The sequence below is a fragment of the Cryptomeria japonica genome, chromosome 10 (genome assembly GCF_030272615.1).
Source record: "Cryptomeria japonica chromosome 10, Sugi_1.0, whole genome shotgun sequence".
NCBI classification, from domain to species: Eukaryota; Viridiplantae; Streptophyta; class Pinopsida; order Cupressales; family Cupressaceae; genus Cryptomeria; species Cryptomeria japonica.
The window spans coordinates 192,768,246-192,790,719 of record NC_081414.1 but is presented as its reverse complement, the minus strand read 5'-3'; the positions used below and the strand labels follow the sequence as shown (position 1 = coordinate 192,790,719).

Below are 22,474 nucleotides of genomic sequence, written 5' to 3'. Positions count from 1 at the left end.
GAGGATATTTGTTGTTATTTGCAAATTATATGAAATAACTTTCAAGCATGAGGTACTACAAAATATAGCCTATTAAAAACTTCTTCTTTTTTTCCTCAATGTGTTTGTAAGTAAATTGCAAGGGCATTCACCAATGCATATAATGTGCAGATTTACTGCAACCTCTATACCTACATTTTCAAAATTTTCACTAGATGATTCCAAATGTGATAAGTTTTTAAATTTTTTTTTTTTTTTTAATTTTATTTCATTTTATTTTTTTCTTCTTTTTATGGTTTCAAAAAGAAAATTTGTCCTCGAGTGGAATTTTGAGTCTTTAGCTTTAAATCTTTCATGAAATAATTTTATTTAAATTATAATATCAAATAGAAATCTTTATGCAACGGATTAGGGTTCTTATTTGGGTTGGTAAAATTTTATATATAAAATAACAGTAACCCAAAACTAATAACTAGTAAGAGTAAAGATCGTTGAGGCTCTGATACCAAAATGTAATGGTACTTTTCCCCTATGATTAATTTAGTATTTGCAGCGGATTAAATAAATCAAATATTAAGTTTACTTAAGATAAATAATTTAAAAGAAAGGTATATACATCAATAATCAATAATAAAATATTGAGATAATAATTTGCACCAATGAAATATTGGTACAATGACAATATGAAATTGATTAATACATATCTGTAAATCACGGAGAGGCTGCTTTCCTGCACGCAGAGGATTAGTTATAGGTATAGTGTTTCCAGGCAAGGGAGCACTCCAGGAGGACACGGTTCTTACACAGAACCCCACATGCCTTCACAGCATGAAATAAGCACAGCCCTGGCCAGGACACTCCCGAATGTACGTTGTACTCCAGGTTGGACACATTGTATGCCCCTTCTCCAATGCCCACTGCCCACCCATCAAACCTTAACTATCCCCTCTCTTGTGCTTCCTTTAATTTATCCTTCTCTTCTCTTCTTCTCCCATATCCACCTTCTCTATTAATTCATATGTTTATATAATTTCACAAGGGTGTTTACCAAAAATCACACCCTTTCATTATAATAATATTTTTTAATTGCTTTGATTTATATATTATTTTATTAAAAATTCTTTCACGGGAAAAAGTCCCATAACAAATTTAGTCCTAGCAAGGCACCCATAATGAGCCAAACCCTATTCTCCATTTATTCCATGGATAAAACAAAAACCCTTGGGTGTTTCAATTCTACGATAGTATCAATTTTAGTTAGTAGTAGCGAAAAGATAGCACATGAACTAAGCTCTTCAAACCTTTTGTAGGATCCTAGTTCTTGTGAAGTCTCACTTAAGTTCGTAAGGTTAATCAAAATGATATTGGTGTGAATAAGGTTTTGGACCTAGTAAAGGTCTTGTACTTGGTGTTTTAGCTATTTTCTAGTACCGGATTTATTCACGACTTAAGTTTACTTAGATCCTTGGTGTCCTAGAAGATTGAATAATTGTCTCGTGACAACTACTTTCAAGTAGTCTAAGTCAACACTTTAGTTGTCTCATTCCAATTATGACACATGTCAACATCATGTCTAATCCTACCTGTCACCTTGTCTTTATAAGCAAGGCCTTTCATGTCCATTTGTAATATACAATCATTCTTGCATTGTTTAAGCAAGATATTCTTGTCATTCTCTTGTCGAAGTTATTTTGGTCGAGGGAGTGTGCAAGAGTTGCCTATCTACTCCTACAAAGGAGCGCGTGAGAGGGATTTCAAAGTGCATTGATACAGCGAGAGGGAAGCTTCGTCCAATTTGTTAGAGGATTTAGGTAAGAGAAAACATCAAGTTTCCCCTACTTCCTTCCGAATACACTCCCAATTAAGTTATTACTGTCAGATTAACAAGACCTTACATAATTGTTAAACATTTCATTCATTTTGGGGTATATTTTACTTTTCAACTTTTAATTGCGCAGTTAGTGTAGACCAACATCTATTATTAACTGTCCCACATATGAGGAGCATTTACGTAGACCCCTTCAATATATCTGTTCCACCTTATATATCGTTTTCTCCTAATGTTGTATGAATTCCAAGTCGTAACCATCAAGATCATTGCTGCAACCTAAAATTTAAAAAATCACGTCTCCTAATAAATATTATTCTTTTTTCATTTTTTACCTTTTTTAGGGTTGGTAGTAGGGTTGGGGTTGGGAGGGCTGGATTCTCAGTTTGTCCAATGATTCCATATTGGGTGCAGGTGTAGTTGGATCCAATTAGGTCTCCTTGTGAGCAGCATGTCTACGTAAGTTCATTAAAACTCGTATATGCTTTTTTAGGGATGACAACAAAATCAAACTCAGTTCTTCTTAATCTAGTTCAAAATCAAACTCAGTTCTTCTTAATCTAGTTCAAAATCAAACTCAATTCTTCTTAATCTAGTTAGCATATCAAACTCGTAAAAGAACACATTCCCATAACAGCAAAAAGTAATGATTTGCCTTCCTTACAAATCCAAATTCCTTCAAAGCAAAGGCATGGTTCTTTAATCCATGTTGTTGGCATGTAACGAAATAAGAATTTGCTTGAAACAGTATGAGATGCAGAAGAGCATCATGTACCACAAAATCCGCAAATCACAAAATGCATTTGCAGAAATAAGCAAATGAATTCTGCATAACAGTTCAATAACAATTATAAATATATTTTCCAATGAGAATTTTTAGAAGGCACTTCGGAAAGATTTCTGTAGTTTATCATCGTGAATTACTCTTCCATTGCATCCCCTTCAATCACTTGCACTTGCTTTCTCAAAGGGATTATTTTGGTTGACAGAACCTCTGCATTAAAGATAGGATATTAGTTCAACAGAGAAGTCTCACATCTCTAATTTTATCATATGAAAAAAGAGAACTTTTACAAACATGATAATTATTAAAACTAAAATTCAGACAAAAATCTTGATGTGGCATATAGCCCAGATTGCCAGTTCTGTTTTCACATGTAGTTTAAAATATGTGCAATTAATTTTCTTGCTAGAGACTCCTGCCATGCAATAGAGTGTACCAGTTACAACAATAGTAGCTCAGAAGGCTATAGAAAAATTGCCAGCTTTCATACTATCTGTGCCTTGTTCCATCAGGATTCCTATGCTCACATGGCTATTTTATACTTGTACTTGAATCATATAGTTTCAATTTAACCACTGTGGAACTACCTTATTTAATTATATTTACAGTGTTTTAGTGTTCGTTACTTCTTTAGATGCTAGGGTACTATTCTAGTATTTCATGTCCCATTACCATGCTCTGATCTTTTGTGAACACTGACAAATTTATTTAATTAATCCTTCTATATTCCTAATAAACAAACTAGACGCCCACTTATATGTGGTTGTTGGCCAACGCATTAGATCTTGTGGTAAACTGATAAACCATGTAACTCCTTTCTTTATTGAATGTTTGTACGAGCACTTCTATATAAGTCCTTTCTTCAAAGTTCAAATAACTCTAAACTAGACAAAGACGTGCATGTGTGATAGCACAAGGATGGCCAGGGATCATGGATTGTTGTACATTTCTCTCCCATATGGTAAGCCAACCCTATACCTTGGCTTCCTCATGCAAAAATCTTATACAATTCTACAATGTATAACGGAACAATTTTAATGGGAAGTGTTTAGATTGATACTCTCTGCTTAAGTCACTGTGAGGCTGTATGACATTAACTTCATGACCCTTATTAAAAAAGCTTGACGATGCTGAATAGATTTGAAAAAGTGGCATTCTGTCCCTGAAGATACTTAAAGGTACACACCTCAAAGGTACTAGACATTATAAGAACACATTATATGATAATAATTAGATTCAAGATTTGTACCTTCAGTACAATTTCAGCACACTTAAACATCATCAAATTCCTGGTATGCACAATTTAAAAGCAGTGTGCCTCCTACATCTTGAAAGCATAAAAATTACTGCCATCTTAAATAATGTAGGAGAACATCAAATATTTGTTATTACTTTAAAAAACATATTTTTATTGGTTCCAGAGCTATAAGCACATCTAAATTCAGATATCAATGCCATATTAAGTTACAGATGATATATATTAAGACTCCAAAAAATAGAGCATGTAAAACATTCTCAAGATCACATTCTTCACGATTTAGACTCCATGATGACTCACCAAGCCAAACTAAAGTTAGTCTTGTCAAAAACTACACAAGACATGGCAACAACTACATAAAAAGTTGTGAAATGAAAAATCATCTTGAATTATGAACCATGTGAAGAAACAAGGTTAGTAATTATGTTAAAACTTCAAATCCAACAAGATAAAGCTCCAAACATAAACCTATGTATGCGATTGTGTAAGTTACATGGTTCAAGTTTGGCTTAAATTATGAGTTTAGCCCAGTGTTTTATAACTGCTAATTGTTATGCTCCAATATATGATATTATATTACAATTAATTATTTCTAATTTCTCCACATATCAGTTTGAATGCCCATATTTGAGCATCGCTTGTAATCTTACAAGATTGTTGATCGGATATAACAAGCAAACCCATCTTTGCTGCATTTTTCAACATAAATGGGTTTCTCCTGGGTACTGTTGTGACCATTTCACACATCGCCCCATTAAAATGGGGACCCCCTCTTTTTTGCTTTTGTTTTGCCTGTTCTTCTCTCTGCTCTTAGGGTTTTGATTAAGTGAGTGAGTTGTCTGGACTAGGGTTAAACCTTAGGGGTTTCTATTGGATATTTTCAGGCCGAGTCTAGTCAAGTTTTTGAAGGTTATTGAGCATCCTCCCGAGGGTTGCAAATTTTGAAATAGGATGAGCCTGTCAGGAAGGTCAGGTATGTCTCAGGATAGGTCCAGTCAGGGTTTTTGAGGGCACATTCAAATTTTGTCTAAGTGTTAGCATTTTAATGATGGAATTGTGCATTTTTTTGTCTGGGTAATTTTTGACCAAATTTTTGATGGCTTGATAACCGATTCCTGGCCTTGGAAATGACCTAATTATGCCTTGTGAAGTGACTGAAGACCTAAATTTTGGATATTTTGGCTTATAGAGGTAAAATCGCTCCTGTCCCTCTCCCAGGGACCAAGGCGAAAGTGATATTTGGCGCATCTTGGTTATTGACTTGTTTTAATTGTTTTGTGCAGGGTCGCCAGGGGATATGATCGGACGTGAATTGAAGATTTTGAAGATTTCCAAGACTCAAAAATGACAAGTTTTTAAGGTTTAAGGTGAATTCACTCCTGTCCTTCACTGAAGGACCAAGGCGAAATGGTTTACTTAGATCATTTTTGGCCTTGGTTGATCGAACTGAAGCATCAAGGACGCAAGGAAGGATGAAGTGAGCATAATTGAACACCCAAACTTAGTCAAAAGCGATGGAAGGTTGGGCCTTTTACCTAGCAAGACAAGTTCGCTCCTGTCCCTCTCCAAGGGACCAGAGCGATTTTCTTCAAACACACCTTCTTGGACATTTTTTGGACTTGGGCTTTCGTTCACGGATTGCAAAAGGATGGTATCTTCCCCAACAAAGGAAATTTGAGATGAAAATTGTAATAATTTGGCCTTGAGGACAAAAGGCGCTCCTGTCCCTCACTGAAGGACCGGAGCTTGAATTCCAAATTTGCATTATCCTCATAAAATTTAAGTGATTTCGCGATTTGAGGAGGTCAAGAGAAGTATGTTTTATTCGTTGAATATAACTTGAGTGGCCTACAAAGGAGAAAATCAACCCAAGTTGCAATAGGCGCTCCTGTCCCTCTCCAAGGGACCAGAGCGATTTTCAAAGGAAGCTCCTGTCCCTCACCCAGGGACCAGAGCGATTTTCTCAAGAGACAAGTTTTTGGCAAAGGAAAAGCAAGTTTTGCGTTTGAGATGAGTGAAGGAAGGCGTAATCAATCCGTTGAAGATAATTTTGAAAGATTGCAAAACACAAGTGGAGCTCATAATGGCCAAGGCGCTCCTGTCCCTCTCCCAGGGACCAGGGCGAAAAACACATCATCAAGTCTTCCTTCCCAAATTGGGACGAATCCAAGCCAAGGCACAAGATGGCGATGATATTTAAAGCACTTCAAGGAAGAACAAAGTTGCAAAGACCACAAAACTGGATGAAAAATGGCTAGGGCGCTCCTGTCCCTCACCAAGGGACCAGAGCGAAATCTTCAAATTTGCTTAATAGCCTAACATTTTGGAATGCTACTTTCGTTTCAAAGACTCAAGATGGACGGCGGAGTGATATTCTACGTTTAGAAAGTGATTTAAAGATGACACGATCAAGGGTTTGTACCAAGAACTAAAAGGCGCTCTTGTCCTTCACTCAAGGACCAAGGCGATTTTCATAAAAACAATCATTCCCTTCCAAAACCACGTCAAGGCAAGATTATGCAAAGTCAAAAATGTCTTTCGAAGGACGATGAACAAGGAATTGACTCCAAGAATCAACGATCCTAGGCTCAAATACAAAAATCGCTCATGTCCTTCACTAGAGGACCAAGGCGAAAATCTTAAGAGGAACTCATTATGTCTTAAGAAAGCAAGATGAACATGCATAGAACGAACAATGAAGATCATTTGATTGCCCTACAACATGAATTGGCGATTGGAAAAGACAAGGACCAAGGACAAAAGGTAAGATCGCTCCTGTCCCTCACCAAGGGACCAGGGCGAAAATGTTTTAAGGTACACTCCTTCCAAAGATGGAATAAATCAAACTCAAGATTCCAAACGAAAATGCCATTTTGGATGCCCAGGAAAAGACTTTGAACGTGAAAAGCAAGAAATACAAGGCCAAAAATGCATGGGCGCTCCTGTCCCTCTCCAAGGGACCAGAGCGATGTTGTTGATATCCCCTTATTCTTCCCATGCTTAGGCGCCAATATCCTTCAAATTGCATTAAAATGCCAAATTCGCTAAAAAAAAAAAACTTGACATATTTTAATTAAATTGGCATTTAATAAGAGCGCATGGGCATTTAATAATCAATTTAAGCCTTTAAAAAATCTAAAATTTTAATTATAAAGGCATTTAAAATTAATTATTATTAAATTAAATTCAAAAATAGAGCGCTTGGGGTATTATTTTAATATTTTTTTATATAAAGTCGGCCTCTTCTTTTATTTAATTTTTTATTTATCTTTGGCCTATTTTCCAAGTCGGCCTATGGGCAATTGCAATGGTGAGCGCCTATATAAGAGAGGTATTTTGAAGCATTTTAATCCATCATTCAATCATTTATTCAAATGCGATTTGGAGAAGCAATAGAGGTGCGAAATCTGGTCCAAGGAGGAGTGCGAAATCTGGTCTAAGACGGAGTGCGAACTTTGTTGGAGGTTAGAGGTGGAGCGAGTTTTCCTCAAGGCGTTGAAGACCAAAAGGTGGTGAAGTTGATAAAGAAGGCGCATTTGCTAGAAGACTTCGATCTTCATTTTGCCTAACGAATTTCTTAATTTTGCATCATTTTTTATAGTTCTCAAGAAGAGGTATGGCGAGATCTCCCTTGTTCAAATTTTGAAATTTTGAATTTCAAATTGCATAGTTATATTTAGGAAATGATAATTCAAAGATTTATCATGAAGTTTCCTAAATTTAAAACTTAAATCTAGTCTATATTTCTACGTTGCAAAGTATATTGCTCATTATGAAATGTTGTGTAGGTATCAAGATGGCGACCCCAAAAGCAGGAGCATCCACCAATCGTCCAGCCCTCATGAAGGAAGATCAAAGGAATGAAGAATTAGAGACCAAGATCGTGTCAAAATGGAGCAACATTGGAGATACCAACCTGGGAAACTTCAGTATGAAGAAGTTTCGAGAGGTCCCTTAGATTGGAAAGCCATCACCTATCGCAAGGAGAATAATTGAAAGTGGCATTATCAAGGCGGCCGGCTTCCCTCCAGCAGTCCAGTGTCATGAGCTGATGATCGAGTGTGCCCGCCATTATGACCCACAATCAAGATCAATCGTGTCCAAGGAAGGAAACACTTTGGCGTACCTTTCAGAAGAGGCTATCAGTGAAGCTCTCCATTTACCAGAACATAAAGATATGATTTACAAGAGCTTGGAAGGAGCTAGATCCATGTACGAAGATGATCCAGACACTTGCTTGAGCATCATCAATAAGAATTGGTTACTCAAAAGTCGTCCTCGCCTGAGCAAGATTCCCAACACACCACATAGGATCGACTTCCAGGAGGAGTACAGAGATTTGATAACCTTACTCAATCGAGTTACCGGGGCTCCTCAGGCCTTCTATTTTGAGAAGTGGATGTTCTACTTCATCCAAGTGATAGTTCAAGGGAAAGGAACAATTCATTGGGCTAGAATTATTAGCCATTGCTTGGACGTGCAGTTGAGAAGACTGAAGGCTACCAAGTCCTTCCACATGAGTTCATACATCATATATGCCTTGATCAGGAGTTTTGAATATGCAGGACTACCTCATAGAGGAGTGATTGGAAGAGGACCGGGGGAAGTCAGAGTTTGTGAATCTTATGTTCATTTGCATCATCCACCTGGAAGTAACTACAAGTTAGTTAATGATACCTTCACAATGAACATCACCAGGACATTGCAAGGTGGGATTCACAATCGGATATCTCAAGATGCACAAGAGCTTGTAAAGAGGTATGGTGCTTGGTTTATCCAATTCCAGAAGTTTACATATATTAGAGTTCATGGGTGTCCTTCACCTCCATATATGTTGCCAAGATATCCGACAGACAGAATAGTGTTACTGGAAGTGACTAGGCAGTTGGCAACTTATGCAAAGGCATTCAGACACAGGCATGGAAATGGAATTCCGGTACCTATCATACTAGGGAATTCAGTTGAGGTATGTCCTAATACTCTAGCCATGGATGATGCAGAGAAGGAATTGGCCTTATATTCATTTTCATTCTTTGCCTTGAGAGAGAATTTTGATCCTTATGGATATATAGAAGAAACAGTTGGTAGAAAGTACAAGCACGAATTTCAGATAGAGGACTTTTTGATGAACCTCTCAAGTGATTTAGAGGTGAAAAGAAAGATGCATTCCAGATTACCTTTAGATCTCATCAGGAAATGCAAAGTTTACAGAGTGGCCGATCAAGCCCAGGACAGTGGCAGACATCTCCAATCATCTTATGACCGAGAGGACAAAACAGTGAAAATAGATTGGAATGAGCCTGAGATTACAGACTTGAGAACTTTGATGGTCCCAGTTTTGTCTTGTACTCGCAGATGGGTGGATATACAACATCAAAAGTTGAGAGAACAGAACACATCAATGACTTTTACTTTGGAGGAAAGGCCAGGGGAAGGAGGAGCAAGCACAAGCGAAGGCAATCCTCATCCTAAGAGCACAAGTGAAGACAATCCTCACCCTAGATGCATAAGTGAAGGCAATCCTCATCCTAGAAGCGCGAAGAGGAAAGAAAGACCTGAGAAAAGGGAACCCTCCAAGAAGAAGCAAGAGGCCCATCGAGATCACTCATCTGGCACATCTTCTCGACATCAAAAAAGGACAAGTCAAGGACAAGAGAAGAGGGTACTTGAAGTTGAGGAATCTATGGAATCAATGGTCCAGAATGATAAACATGAAGAAAGGCAAGCACCTCAACGTTCATCAAGTCAATCTCCCCAAGTCAATGAGCTACATGAAAACAGGAATGATGACGAAGTGACATCTCCTCTCCGAGAAGAGGGATCAATGCCAAAAGAAATACAAGTTAGAGAAACAAGGTCCGTCATTCCAGATTGGTTAAAGGAGAGGTTAATGAGGGTGATTGTGATCAAAGATGAAGATAATGTAATTGATTTAGAAAGCCTTGTTGGAAATTCTCAGAAAGTGACAGAGAGAAGGAAGGCTACCAAAATGTCCAAGATGATCAGAGATGAGACAGGGTCCAGGAAGTTGCAGATAGCTACACTGGCAGTGGACAAATATGAAGGTGAAATCCTTGCGGAAGAGTATGATGTAGAAACATTTGAGCTTGGTCCACTCACAGCCGAGCAGACACTGGATGAGGCCACTGATTCATTTGAGGCACTTAAAGACAAGCTTAAAGAAGAAATGGAAAAGAATAGAAAGCTTGAGCGAGAGGTCGGTGCTTGGAGAGGCTACTTTAGCCATCTCAATCAACCTTTGGGACGTCAAGATCCAGCAGTATCTCCTGTGCAAGCACTTCCCCTTGAATCAGTTGGTGAGGCAAAAAGAGTTAAGAGCTTGGTTCAGCTTATGAGCTCTTGGATTGACAAATCCCATACCGTTGCCATTGAGTTCACAACAAGAATGATGCAGACCACCCATCGAGCTATCCAGGTCCTTGAGATCATTCACAACCTAATGATAACAGTAGCCGCCTTTGCCCACACTAGAGATGTTATCATTCCTGTTCTGCAAGTAATCAGGCAAACACCAAGGAAGATCTTAGCACAAGAAAAGATAATGGATGGAGGAGCTCATAATTTACTTCAGTGGTCAACTCTACTTCAGATGAAGGAAGTTCTTTTCGAAGACATTAGTACGAAATGCAATCAAGTTGAGGAGGTCATTCATCCGATTCAGGACAAGGTGTTTGAGGTGTTATGTTCTATTCTTGGCAGGAGGATTGAAGATGAGACAGATGTGAATCTTCAAGAGTTGGAGGAGAAGGTCAAGGTCATCTTTTGCAAAGATGAGAATGTTATCACAAATGAGCAAAGAGATCAAATGTTCGCCACTATGCTTCTGATTGAGAAAATCAAAGAACTCGAGCCTGGATGGGATGCAGCTCTTCTCAAGGCTTTTGATCAGGTCATCCACTTGGAGGAACGAATGAGGAATCTTCCAGAGATTCCTATTGCTGAGATTGAAGGAATTGTGTCCAGATTCACTGCATACGCTAAGAAGGAGCATTGGAAAGGGAACAAGGTTCTAGAAGAGAGGTTGTTATAGATGATGTGGCACCTTAATTATCATTGGTCTATGTTTCCTAGATTTTTGTGCCAATTAAATATTTGGCTATGCATTTAATATTGTTCAATAAAAGGGGAACTTTTTGTAATAAACCCTAATTAGGGTTTAGGTGTCAAAATCTCAGCCGTTGATCTTCCTTTGATCTGGGCCGTTCATTGTAATTGAGGATGCTATATATATACCCTCATTCATTTTCATTTTGTAATTAGAAATAAGAGATATATAGAGAATAGCATAATAGAATTAGAACTTTTGAGAAGAAAGTTATTTTGTAGCAAGATTGAGCATTGAAGAAAGAATTTCAAGCAATTGTTGTCTATGTTGACTTTGAGATCAATAAAATATTGAAGTTATGGTGTTTTATTGCAATTCTCGTGGTTATCTTCATGGTTGTTTGCTTTCTTGAATCATTCTCAGTCGAAGTAGTGTTTAAATTTGAAGGACTAAGTGTTGAGCTTGATCTTTGGTGAGATTCACATTCCAAACCACTAGCTTCTTACTGATTGTAAGGACGCCTTGTGTGGTCAACTGGAAATATTTGGATTGCTTAAACCTTCAATCATTATTGAATTATTGATATGTACCTTCATGGTAGTGTCTATGATTCTTGATGATTTGAAAATCAATAATCACCTTAGAAGATCGCATCAATCTCAGTAGAGTTGTAATTCCTTGGCAATACTGAAATTGGTCGGATCTTACCAAGTCTAGCCTACATTGAGTCATTCTTAGGATTAAATTAGGATTCATCTCTTGCAAACCCTACCTTTTGATCTTTTTTGAGAACTTGTTAGTTTCAGGAAAATCTGTTCCTGAACGGAACGTAAGGCCCCTTGATGAAACAGCATTCACAACGACCACTGGTGCTTATCCACACGTAGAGACCCTACATTAAAGAACCTTGGAGTCATCCTGATTGATCCTTTTTTGCGACATCTTCAGCAATCAGAGGCTTTACTCAAGAGAGGATAAGGTACCTTTAGGTATTTTATTCTGTGTTTGATTGTGTACAAAATACACGTCAACAAGTACATCTGGTGTTTATGATGATGTAAGCTGAATTCTTCTTTTTATGACCATTATTAGTTTCCCTTATGCTGCTTACATTGACAGCACTTTGGAAAACATTTCGCCTCTATATATCAAGATAATTTTTTCATGCAAAGGACTTGGGGATAAGCAGTATCCCAGTTGACTTCAGTTATAACTCATTTAGCTATGTTTTGATTAATTAGACATTGACGAAACCAAGCTTCCTAGTGTCACTTGGTTTACATCGCTGCTTGTGTTCAGATTTCAGGTTGTGCATTTGAAAAGTTTAGAGATGAAGGTGAATTAATTCGTTTGCTAATACCTTTTCAGCAAGAAATTAGCATGTTGAGGTGGAACCAACAGTTGAAAAGATGCAGAGAGAATCAAAAAGAATGAAGTGTGCATCAAGAGAGAGGAATCTCATGAAGAAATTCTTCAAGTTGGAGGCAGCTGTTGCAAGCATCCTGTTCATGGGTAAACATAACAAGATGGGGAAACGGAGAGAGGCTTTCACTGGCAAGTTTGGTAAAGGAAGTAAATTGGGAGTAAGTCCAACGGTGGTGTCGAGATTAATCACACTGTTTAGAGGCAATGAGGCTCTATCTTTTTCATGTTCCCAAGTAAATCTGGTTTACCAAGAAGTAGAATGTAAGCTTGGGTTGGAAGCATATAACCACCTTCATCAACGTCCATTTGGATGAATCAAACAGTGGTAATAAAGGTCACCAAGCAAAGCAAAATCAATAGGCATTTCATTGCTGAAGCAAGAAAGCTGTGCATCTTAATGTTTGTCGTGTAATGTTAAACAGGCCATACATGTAATAGAGGGATGCTATTTTTCCAAAGAGAGCAAAGAAAAAATGATTGAGCAGTGATGGAAAAAGCTTCATCATCAGTGCATACAAAGTTAAGTCCTTCAATAAGTGCCAACCAAGCCCAAAACACAAAAACTCATTAATGCAAATAAAACTTTTGCTTTGCTTCTTTTGAGAAAGAAACATAAGGATGAGATACATAAATATGAAGCCTCTCTAAGTATGTACACTAACAAAGAACAAAAGCAAGTGGAAAAGATGTTAAGAACTTTACATTTGGAGAGCCCAAAGGCGTGCTACATAATAGCATGAAAGCAATTGCTAAAAGATTCACCAGCTTCCAACAGAAGACTCTATGGGTAATCAATCTGGAAAATGATGTGATGAACAAACTCTGGGGATTACTGAATCAAAGACTCATCAACCCATATACATCTTTATGCAGATCTTTTGTTATCATATCCAAAAAAAGATGTGGCATTGTGAAATATTAATGCTATCAAGTACATGTGAAGGATGCCATCTGTAAGGCAATATTTAGAACACAGTAAGGTTTGTACGATTATTATGTCCTTTTTGATTATGCAATGCACCAGCTACACTTCTGAAATTGATGAATCTTCTGTTCCAACTTCTAACCATCCATAGATTCTTTTGACATTGAAAACTTGGATGTTACGTTTTTTGCAAAATTTGGATACATTTGAGACGGGTGTTGAAAGTTTTTGAAGAAGAATGAGCTGCTTCTAAATGAGAAGAAATGTTAAGTTTGCCAAGAAATCGCTAGTCATTTAAGCTAATGACTCAAGAATAAGGCCATTTTCAACTGGCCCAAAGCTTAAAAAGTACCTGAGAACTTAAGTTTTGTAGGTACTGCCTAATATACCTATCTGATATCTAAGACTTCATTGCTTCATTCTTAAAATTGATTTTCCAATGCATTCTATAACCTGCAAAGTGCTTTTAAACAGTTGAAATACAGAATAAACAAATGTGACATGGCTGTATGGGTCCAGCTCAAAGCCCGGATAGCTTGGGGTTTGCCTAGAGTACTCAGGCTGCCCATGGTGGACCCTAGGCAAACCCAAACCAGGCCCAGGTGGACCCATGGGCTACCTCAATAAAAAGGGGGAAAACATACTTTCTTTAACATTTTTGTAAAACAAAAAAGTGCCAATCTAATATAATTTTGCCCTAAAAATGAGGGCTGTCCACATTTTCTCTCATTTCACAAAGACAAGTAAAACATATTTTTTCCCTCCAAGCAGCCATTGTTGATTTTTTAAGGTTGCTGTATTCTTTTTCAGAGGTGAAGGCTATAGAAGAGAAGATCTACACCCATAGAAGAGAATGAGTTGCACAGAGAAAATTTATCTATCAGAGGTGAGCAAATCTTTTAATTTTTTCAATTTCTGAATAAGTTTTTCAGGATTTTAAAAGTTCTCAATATTTTTTCAAGTTTTTTTTCACTTTTTAGAAATGTTTTGAATATGTTTTAAACCTTCTATACATAATATAATAGTTATAATGCACTTTTATCTTCTTCTATATTAAGACAATGTATGACCAAAAATTTTATTCAAACAAAATGGCTTGTAGTTCTACTTCAGCTAGCCCACATTTAGAGTTTTTATTTATATTCAATGTAGTGTCACATCTTTGGTGACATCCAACCATGATTGAGCGACTTCCTAGCGGTGGGATTCATCATTAGTGTTGTAGCCAATATGGAAATGAGTATAAAAGCTCATATAGTCAAGTGAAAGCTCACCTATGCACTATGATAAGCATAGGAATAAGATTTCGGCTGGAAGCATGTCCCCTATTAACAGAGATAGGAATAACATTTTGTCCATGGCCAAATATAAAGAGTTGCCAACGGAAAAAAATAATGGTGTATAAAAGAACAAGAGGACGTCAGCATTGTAAGCAACCAATCAAAGGAAAGTTTACATCCTCTTTCCAAGAAAATATCACAAAAACCTCCAAGTAACTGAACACAACTAGCTGGCCCACAGGCTTTCATGCTACCATCTTCTTGAGAAAATAATACCCCTTTTTTCAAATAGAAAAAGGCCAATTGGAAAAGACCTTCAAGAATGAGGTAAGAGAGATTGTAGATGAGAGCATTGCTCATTGCATCTATAGCAATGGGCTTCTGTCCAACATTTTTGGATCACCATATCGTCAGGATATGGTAACAACAATCACCAATGCCACCTACTGATTACATTAGTCCTAGGTATGGAAAAATGCACCACCTTATGGCCAATGAAAAAGCTTTCATAAAGGCATCTTTGAGTGCAATCAAAATGCATGCCTAAAACAAGAGTTTCCATCATTTCTAATGATAGCTTCGGTCAGATAAATGATTGAATGAGAGATAAATGAAGTCTCTCATTCAATCATTTATCATATCGATAATCATGATGGAAACCTTCAAGCAATTAATTCTTCTTAGATAGCCATTCTACATTTGCATATAATTAACCTATTCAGTTCAATCAAATCCTTAACATTGATAATCATACTATATCATTTGTTTATGTTCATCGATTACTAATCATGCTCATGCATTCCGATTTGTATCGATTAACATAATTGATAAATATAAAATGATTAATCAAACAGCGATTGATATCGGGTTATATGTGCTCCGATTAATATCGGGTGGCATGATAAAGTTTACCGATAGTTATCGGTTGTCAAGCATACGCCGATAGTTATCGGCTGTTAAGGCTAAGCATATGCCGATAGTTATTGGCTGTTAGGATTATGCAAACACCGATAGTCATCGGGTGTTTAAGTATAAAAATACCGGTTGGCATTAGTAATGAACATGCATTGTTTGGTATTAACAAAGAGGCACGATCAAGTAATGTCTTGATCGGTCATGACCGATCAAGGCATTGCTTGATCATACCCCACTTATTATATACATATATTGAATGGCATTCGTGAGATAGGACATAGAAAATAAAAAATGCTCCTCACACCTGCCACAAATAAGAAGATAGTCAGATTCATATGTCAATTCAGTAATATATAGAACTAGATCATTTAAATAGAATATAACTTGCATATTGAATGTAAATTGAACATCATTTACAATGGCCAATGAAAAAGCTTTCATAAAGGCATCTTTGAGTGCAATCAAAATGCATGCCTAAAACAAGAGTTTCCATCATTTCTAATGAACGAAAGAACTGCAAAAACAAACCACTAATAACGTCATTGCCATGTCCCCTAAAGGGTCTGTTTTTCAAGGCAATTGATTGTCAGGGGCAAGTGAAGAATGCAATTTTCATTGCCAATATCCTCACACAAGCCATTGAGATGATGGGCTCTAAAAACTTGTTCCAAGTCATACAACTCTAAAAATTGTAAGACAGCTGGTTCAACTGTGGAGGGTATGTATGGACATGTTTTTTAGACATCATGTAGTATCCACTCTCTAAATTTGATATTGCAAAAGATTGGAATAAAAATAGAATGGGTCAAAGAAATCTACATGGAGGCTGATGAGATTCAAATGTTTGTGACAAATCATCATATGTCACAAGCCATGTTCATGACCTTCTCCAGCTTGGATTTGTTGAAAGTAATTTTAATTTCTAGTATATTATTAAATTTTTAAATTTTGTATATGCCATCTTTTTTATTTAATAACTTTTGATATTTTTTACACCATAGCAAGTTGTCAAGATTCAATTTGCATCACACTTATCTTGAGACTAATCATGACAATGCAAGAGACATTGAGTGCCACGGTCATCAACACTCTTTTAGAGTGTACGGAGGCATCACATACAAAGAGCCCAAAATGTCAAAGCATTGGTCTTAGATGATGGCTAGACTCGTGTGGAAGATATTTTCAGTTTCATTGAGCCCATAATAAGTATGATTAGGTATGCAAATATGGATCAACCATGTTCAGGTGAAATTCATTATGACATAAGACACCATATTTAAAAAGTAGACCATTTTTTAAAAGAGTGCAAATGAACATTGATGACTGTTAAAATAAAATGACCATAACCTTTCATCTCCTAGCATTTTCTTTGTCCTCATGTCTTATAATAAAGAGAAGATTTCCTCGCCATGGAGAATGGCGCCATATAGTAATGGGGAGGTTGCTACTACATACAAAACTAAATTTACAAGAATATTTCTAGATGTAAATATACAAAGCGTAGTCTTGAGTGATTTTTTTCACTTCATATCTTCAAAGAATCATTATCATTGTGATCTTTGAGAACAGTACATGGAAGATGCTCATTAATGATAGTACCTACACAGCCAAGGCTCTATATACCTATTGCCTCTTTGGAATAAATCTTTTATCCCAAGTATAAATCCTTCTATTCTTTTATTTCCTCATTTTCATTTTGCTAATACATAATAGTATATTATAACTTGTGTTTTATAACTGTAAATGTTGTCATAATTCACAAGTTGCTGGTTTTTGTTCAAATAAAGTAGAATTGGAGAACAGGCTCTTTATCCACTCAATTAAGCACAATCAATTGGGTGCAAAAAAAGATAAGAATTTGGTCTTCGTGTGTTCCAACTTGCATCCCTCGTCACATAAGAAACCTAATTGCGAGGGGTGAAGAGGAATTGGGATCCAACTCCTTGGTGTACTGACTTAGGCACTATTTTTGCACAACTTGTCAAGGTATCTATAGACAAGTTAGCTTCTACATAAGACAAGTTAGCTTCTACATATGACAAGGCTAGTGAGAGTGGCATTGCAATTGATTGTGGTTCAAATGAAATCAAACCAAATGTTGAACATGATGCTCAAAAGGAGCAATATGAAAATTCCAATTATTGAATACTGGTTGTAATTTTCATTTTGTATTTACATTTGAGAAATCATTGCTTTATGTATTTGAGTATTTTCTTTTGAAAAATCTTTTAAATATTATGAGGCCTGTCAGAAGTTCAGTCAAGTTTGCCAATATCAATCAATTGTGTTTGGCAACATATATGAAAGAATAGACTCCATTAGATAAAACAATGATCATAATACAACTAAGGAGAATGAGCCTACAAAATCAGTTTTCAAACAAGTGCAGAAAATCATTGTTGATTGTTGAAAAAAAAATAACCATACGCTTTTCATCTCCTAGCATTTGTTTTGCCGCAATATAATAGCAGAAAGAAACCTTCTTTTCCCAAGAGGGTGACACCATGTACAAACGTTGAAGATAGCGATGGATAAACAGCATCATTCACTACTCTTCCCAAACCAAAATGTAGAGGGCACATACATTGGTGTGTTTCGCAGTTTTATACTTCAATAAATCATAATCTTAGTGCTCTTTGAAACAACTACAAGGACACTCACTCATGGTATCTTCATGGCCAATGCTATGTTTACCTACATCTTCTTAGAATGAAAGTTCTATCAAAAGCAATACAAGCAGATAACTTTAAAATATTGCAGTATGTTCTGACATATCTTTTCTCAACAGGGTTCACAGCATTTTCCTGAAAATATCACAACTTCTTCAAAATATTTTTGACCAAGATTTTTTGAGCAATATAAATCATTGGCGTTATGTCACTGGTAATATCATAATAAATTGATCATTCTTCTCTAGGACTTTCATAAACAGGTTATACACCGTGAACAGTGTAAGCAGCTGTTAAGATTTCCAGCTTCCATTATTGTATAGCAGTTAGATCTATTGCCAAAGGACAATAACAATTATTGCTGTCATTATTTCAAAAACGAACATGGTTACCTATAGTTGTGAAGACAGTTGGTATATTGGGTTTGAAAACCTCAAGATGATTGCCATTATTGTGATTAGTGACTATGACTGTCGCCTTTAAAAACGGAGAATACTGCTGTCATTATTCGTGATTTGTGAGCATAGTCATTACAAGACAAAACTCTAAAACAATTAAACTTTCATTATTGTTGCATCACAAATGTTACTGCTGTTGTAAACTTGCTGTCATTTCTACTTATCAGTGAATATTGTTTCCATTATTTCATTTGTAAAAGAGTTATATGATTGAGGTAATTGTTTGGGAATTTGCATTGTTACAGATCACCTGTTAATAATGTTGTAATCATTGAGACTGTTTTCATCATTATCTTCTCTTGACATAACTCCTTTTGTGATTAGTAATCTTCTTATGATTACTGATCAGTAGCATTCTGTCATTAATGTTACCTATACATTCTTGATCACAATGGTGTTCAGTAGCATCCTTATTACTATTGTGATCAAGTAATATTGGCATCAATATTTCTGTCAACATTATAGGAAATATTGTTGATCAAAGTGATTAATATGAAACATTGTTAAGACAGGATATTGCTGTTCTGAAATACGAGGCATGGATATTGCCATTCTCATAAGCTGAAGAGGTTAGGAGACGTCTGTTGTCAACCGTAGATTCCATTCTGTGTATAGTTTATTCTTTTCAACTTGATAGTTAAGGTAAACACTAGGGTTAACAATTCATACTTGCCTTAGTTGTATTTTATTTTTTATTCCATTAAAGGTCTATTATAGTATTTACATTACAATTATCTATAATCAGCAATCTCAAAACTAATGAGAAAAAACCATATTTTAATTTGTGTATACTCTCGTTTACACTCAATCTCCATGCAATTAGGATGGCTTTAAATGTAAAAAACAACAGTTATTCCTCTCTTTTATAATTTTACTGCATTTTTTGGGTTCCCATTATTGTTCCCTTTTTTTCCAATAATATCCCAAGAAATTGAAAACATCTTTATCTTATGGTATGCTGAAAACTTCCCCAGAGCAATATTGCTTCCATTACAAGTATGCATTTTTTATTTTTAACTTCTTTTATAGTTTTTTAACTTTCTTATATTTTATAATTACAAATGTTGTATTGACTTTGTCCCCAATTTTAACAAGCTGTGAGTTCTTAAGGTGACCAGAAATGGCATATAAACTCATTTATCCATTTAGTTAAGCACAATCAGTTGGCTGAAAATAAGGCAAAGGAATTGTTCTACAAGCATTCAAATTTGTATCTCCAATCACGTAACCAAGACGAGTAGGAACTGTTGATTTTAGGCAATCAAATGTTAATCTAGTTACTTAAATTATACACAGACTGAGAATAAGCAGAAATAATAATAAAAGCACACAACACAAAACACAAGTACCCTGGGAAAACCTCCCTCTTGGAGGTGAAAAACCTAGCAACAGGATCCCAGTTTATATGAGACAATATTAGTATACAACTTTGCTTCAACACTTGAAGCACCATATAAATAAGAACAGCAGAATTAAGATTCCAAACTAGGGCACAAGGAATAGCTTGATAGACTTATCTGCAATATCAAGATTTGCTATTTGCTGTCATGCAGATCATTCGCAGAGCATAAGAGTGAATTCGCTGACTGTGAATGTGATTCGCTGCCACTGAGACAATTCACTGTTCCTAGGAATGAATCACTGCCTCAAGAAGATAGTTCGCTACTCTTGGAAGGATGATTCACATAAGGCTAGCGGTGCTTAAAAAAGATGATACATTGTGAAGAATGAATCTTGTTTATATACAAGATTCATGTTCAAGTCTTCCAAGTCGGTTTTAACCAATTCCCTTTATTTTACATATTTCAATTTGCACTTTTGGCGCACAATTTGGGGCCTACATAACTTGCAAGTTGTGACACGTTTCCTTTTTGGGCCCAGCCCTATTCGACATGAATTGCTTAACCACATGTTACATTTGGGCCCAGCCCTATAGACATAAATTGCTTAACCACACGTTACATTTGGGCCCAGCCCTATAGACATAAATCGCTTAACCTTATTACAATAATATAATATTTTAATTGCCACAAGGCAACATTAAAATATGATCCGAACTAGCTAACCATTTCAACAGGAACCATTGCGTGTGCTTACTTGAATGCTTCTATTGTACAGCTTGCCACAATATCTCAAGGATGAGAAGGCTCCCACACAAAATGCAACTAGTAGGAGTGGCCTTGGGTCTACATGTGATTCAAACGAACCAAGAGACAACATTGATCATCTCCATGAAGAGATATATGAGGACTAAAGATTGTAACTTGTACTGATTTCAAATATGATATTAAATTATCATTTATATTTATCACTGTAACGTCCCCTTTTGGGAGGACACTAAATCTTGCCCATTATACTTGTAGAATTATTGCAAGTTATGTATTTTCAGTCTGCTGTGGTAACTTGGACAGATTCAATTTGGTGTTGTTTCCCTCTTTGAAAGCTAAATGCTGCTCTCTTAGATGAGTGCTATAGCTGAATGGTTCGATCTGTATTTCATTGCTGAAGGTTCTTTGCTCTCTTAGGAAAATTGATGTTAATTGTATTGATTTCTTCCATTGATTGATAAATTCCCTTCAATGCTTGGAATGAATTTTCTTTTATACTTTATTGGTGGAAGAGTCACCACTTTTCAATGTTGCCCTTGAAAATAATATATTATTCTTCAAATTGATCTCCCTTGGATGTCCTCCTCAAATGAGACTTTCTCCTTTTTATATCCTCCAATGTGAGGGAGAGGTCACTGTTGATTGTAACTAAGTAGAATGCGGATTCCAATTGCCTTAAGGCAACATTGGAATCCGCCAACGGCTGGGCCCTTCTCTCCCTTCTCACACACCACTCTTAGGGCTGGTCCCTTCTCCTCCTACATGCCACTCTTAGGGCTGGGCCCTCTCTCTCACGCCAACATAAAATAGGGCAGACCCTATCCTCACACCACTTGATGTGGCTTTATAAAAACATGCTAAGGAATAATAATAAATAAAATAAAAGGTTATTTTATGCTAAGCCGACTTTAGAGGTTTATGCCTAGAGGAAGATATATATATGAGTTCATCAAATGAAGTAAACACATAAACATATTCTTTCATGCAAAATATGCATCTGCCTAATGATGCGAAATATACATCTGCTTAATGCGAAGGCTGAAGAAGAAACTTATGCGAATCACACCTGCCATTGAAGGAGCCAATATCAAGTACATGCTGTCATAAAGGACTGCAAACCGTTCTAGAATTAAGGTACTAGGGTTACTGATCAGTTTCAAGCATAAGGGCAGATCTAAGATGCACTAAAAGTGCAGATCCAATGTATGAACCTGATTGCTGATTGGTGCGCTAAAGGGGCAGATCTAATGCTTGTGAAAGTGCAGACTTGTTGAAGATTTCATCAGCCCTAAGAGTGAACATCTCAGACCTCTACAAGTACTTGAGATAAGTATTGTAATCAGAATATTGAATCTAATCCATAATCAGATCTGAGGATCTTTTCTAGCTGGGTTTTTCCTCCTAGGAGGTTTTCCTGGGGTAATCGTGTTTTGTTCTTATTTGTTCATTTCTATGTTATGCCTAAATCTAGAAATCTCTAAATTCTACAATAAACAACCAATTAGAAACTAAATTCTGATTTCTGAGTTTTACATTAATCTGAAAGTATAAAAACTAACATGGTATCAAAGCTAGGTTCGTACTAACTAGTGATCAGATTTAATCATGTAATTTCAGTCTCTTGTTCCTTCCTTCTTTGGTGACAGGTTAGTAAATATAAGGATCTCTCAATAAGACGACTTTGATGACAATGAAAACATTAAATGTTGAATGAACGAATCTTTTATTTAGTCCTTGTTATACCGAATATTATAAGAGGATTCTTGGTTAATTAAGGTT

General features: G+C 36.3%; 1 protein-coding gene across 6 annotated transcripts in view; it reads right to left on the bottom strand.

Moving 5' to 3' along the window:
- Positions 1-2,438: 2,438 nt before the first annotated feature.
- LOC131079131 (proteasome subunit beta type-7-B) overlaps positions 2,439-22,474 on the bottom strand; it is a 69,620-nt gene continuing 49,584 nt past the window's right edge. For all 6 annotated transcript variants that reach the window (XM_058017020.2, XM_058017021.2, XM_058017022.2 and 3 more), the window contains one exon: positions 2,439-2,801. In XM_058017020.2, the coding sequence (XP_057873003.1) occupies positions 2,728-2,801 (74 nt within the window). In that variant the 3' untranslated portion in view covers positions 2,439-2,727. The remainder of the gene's footprint in view (positions 2,802-22,474) is intronic.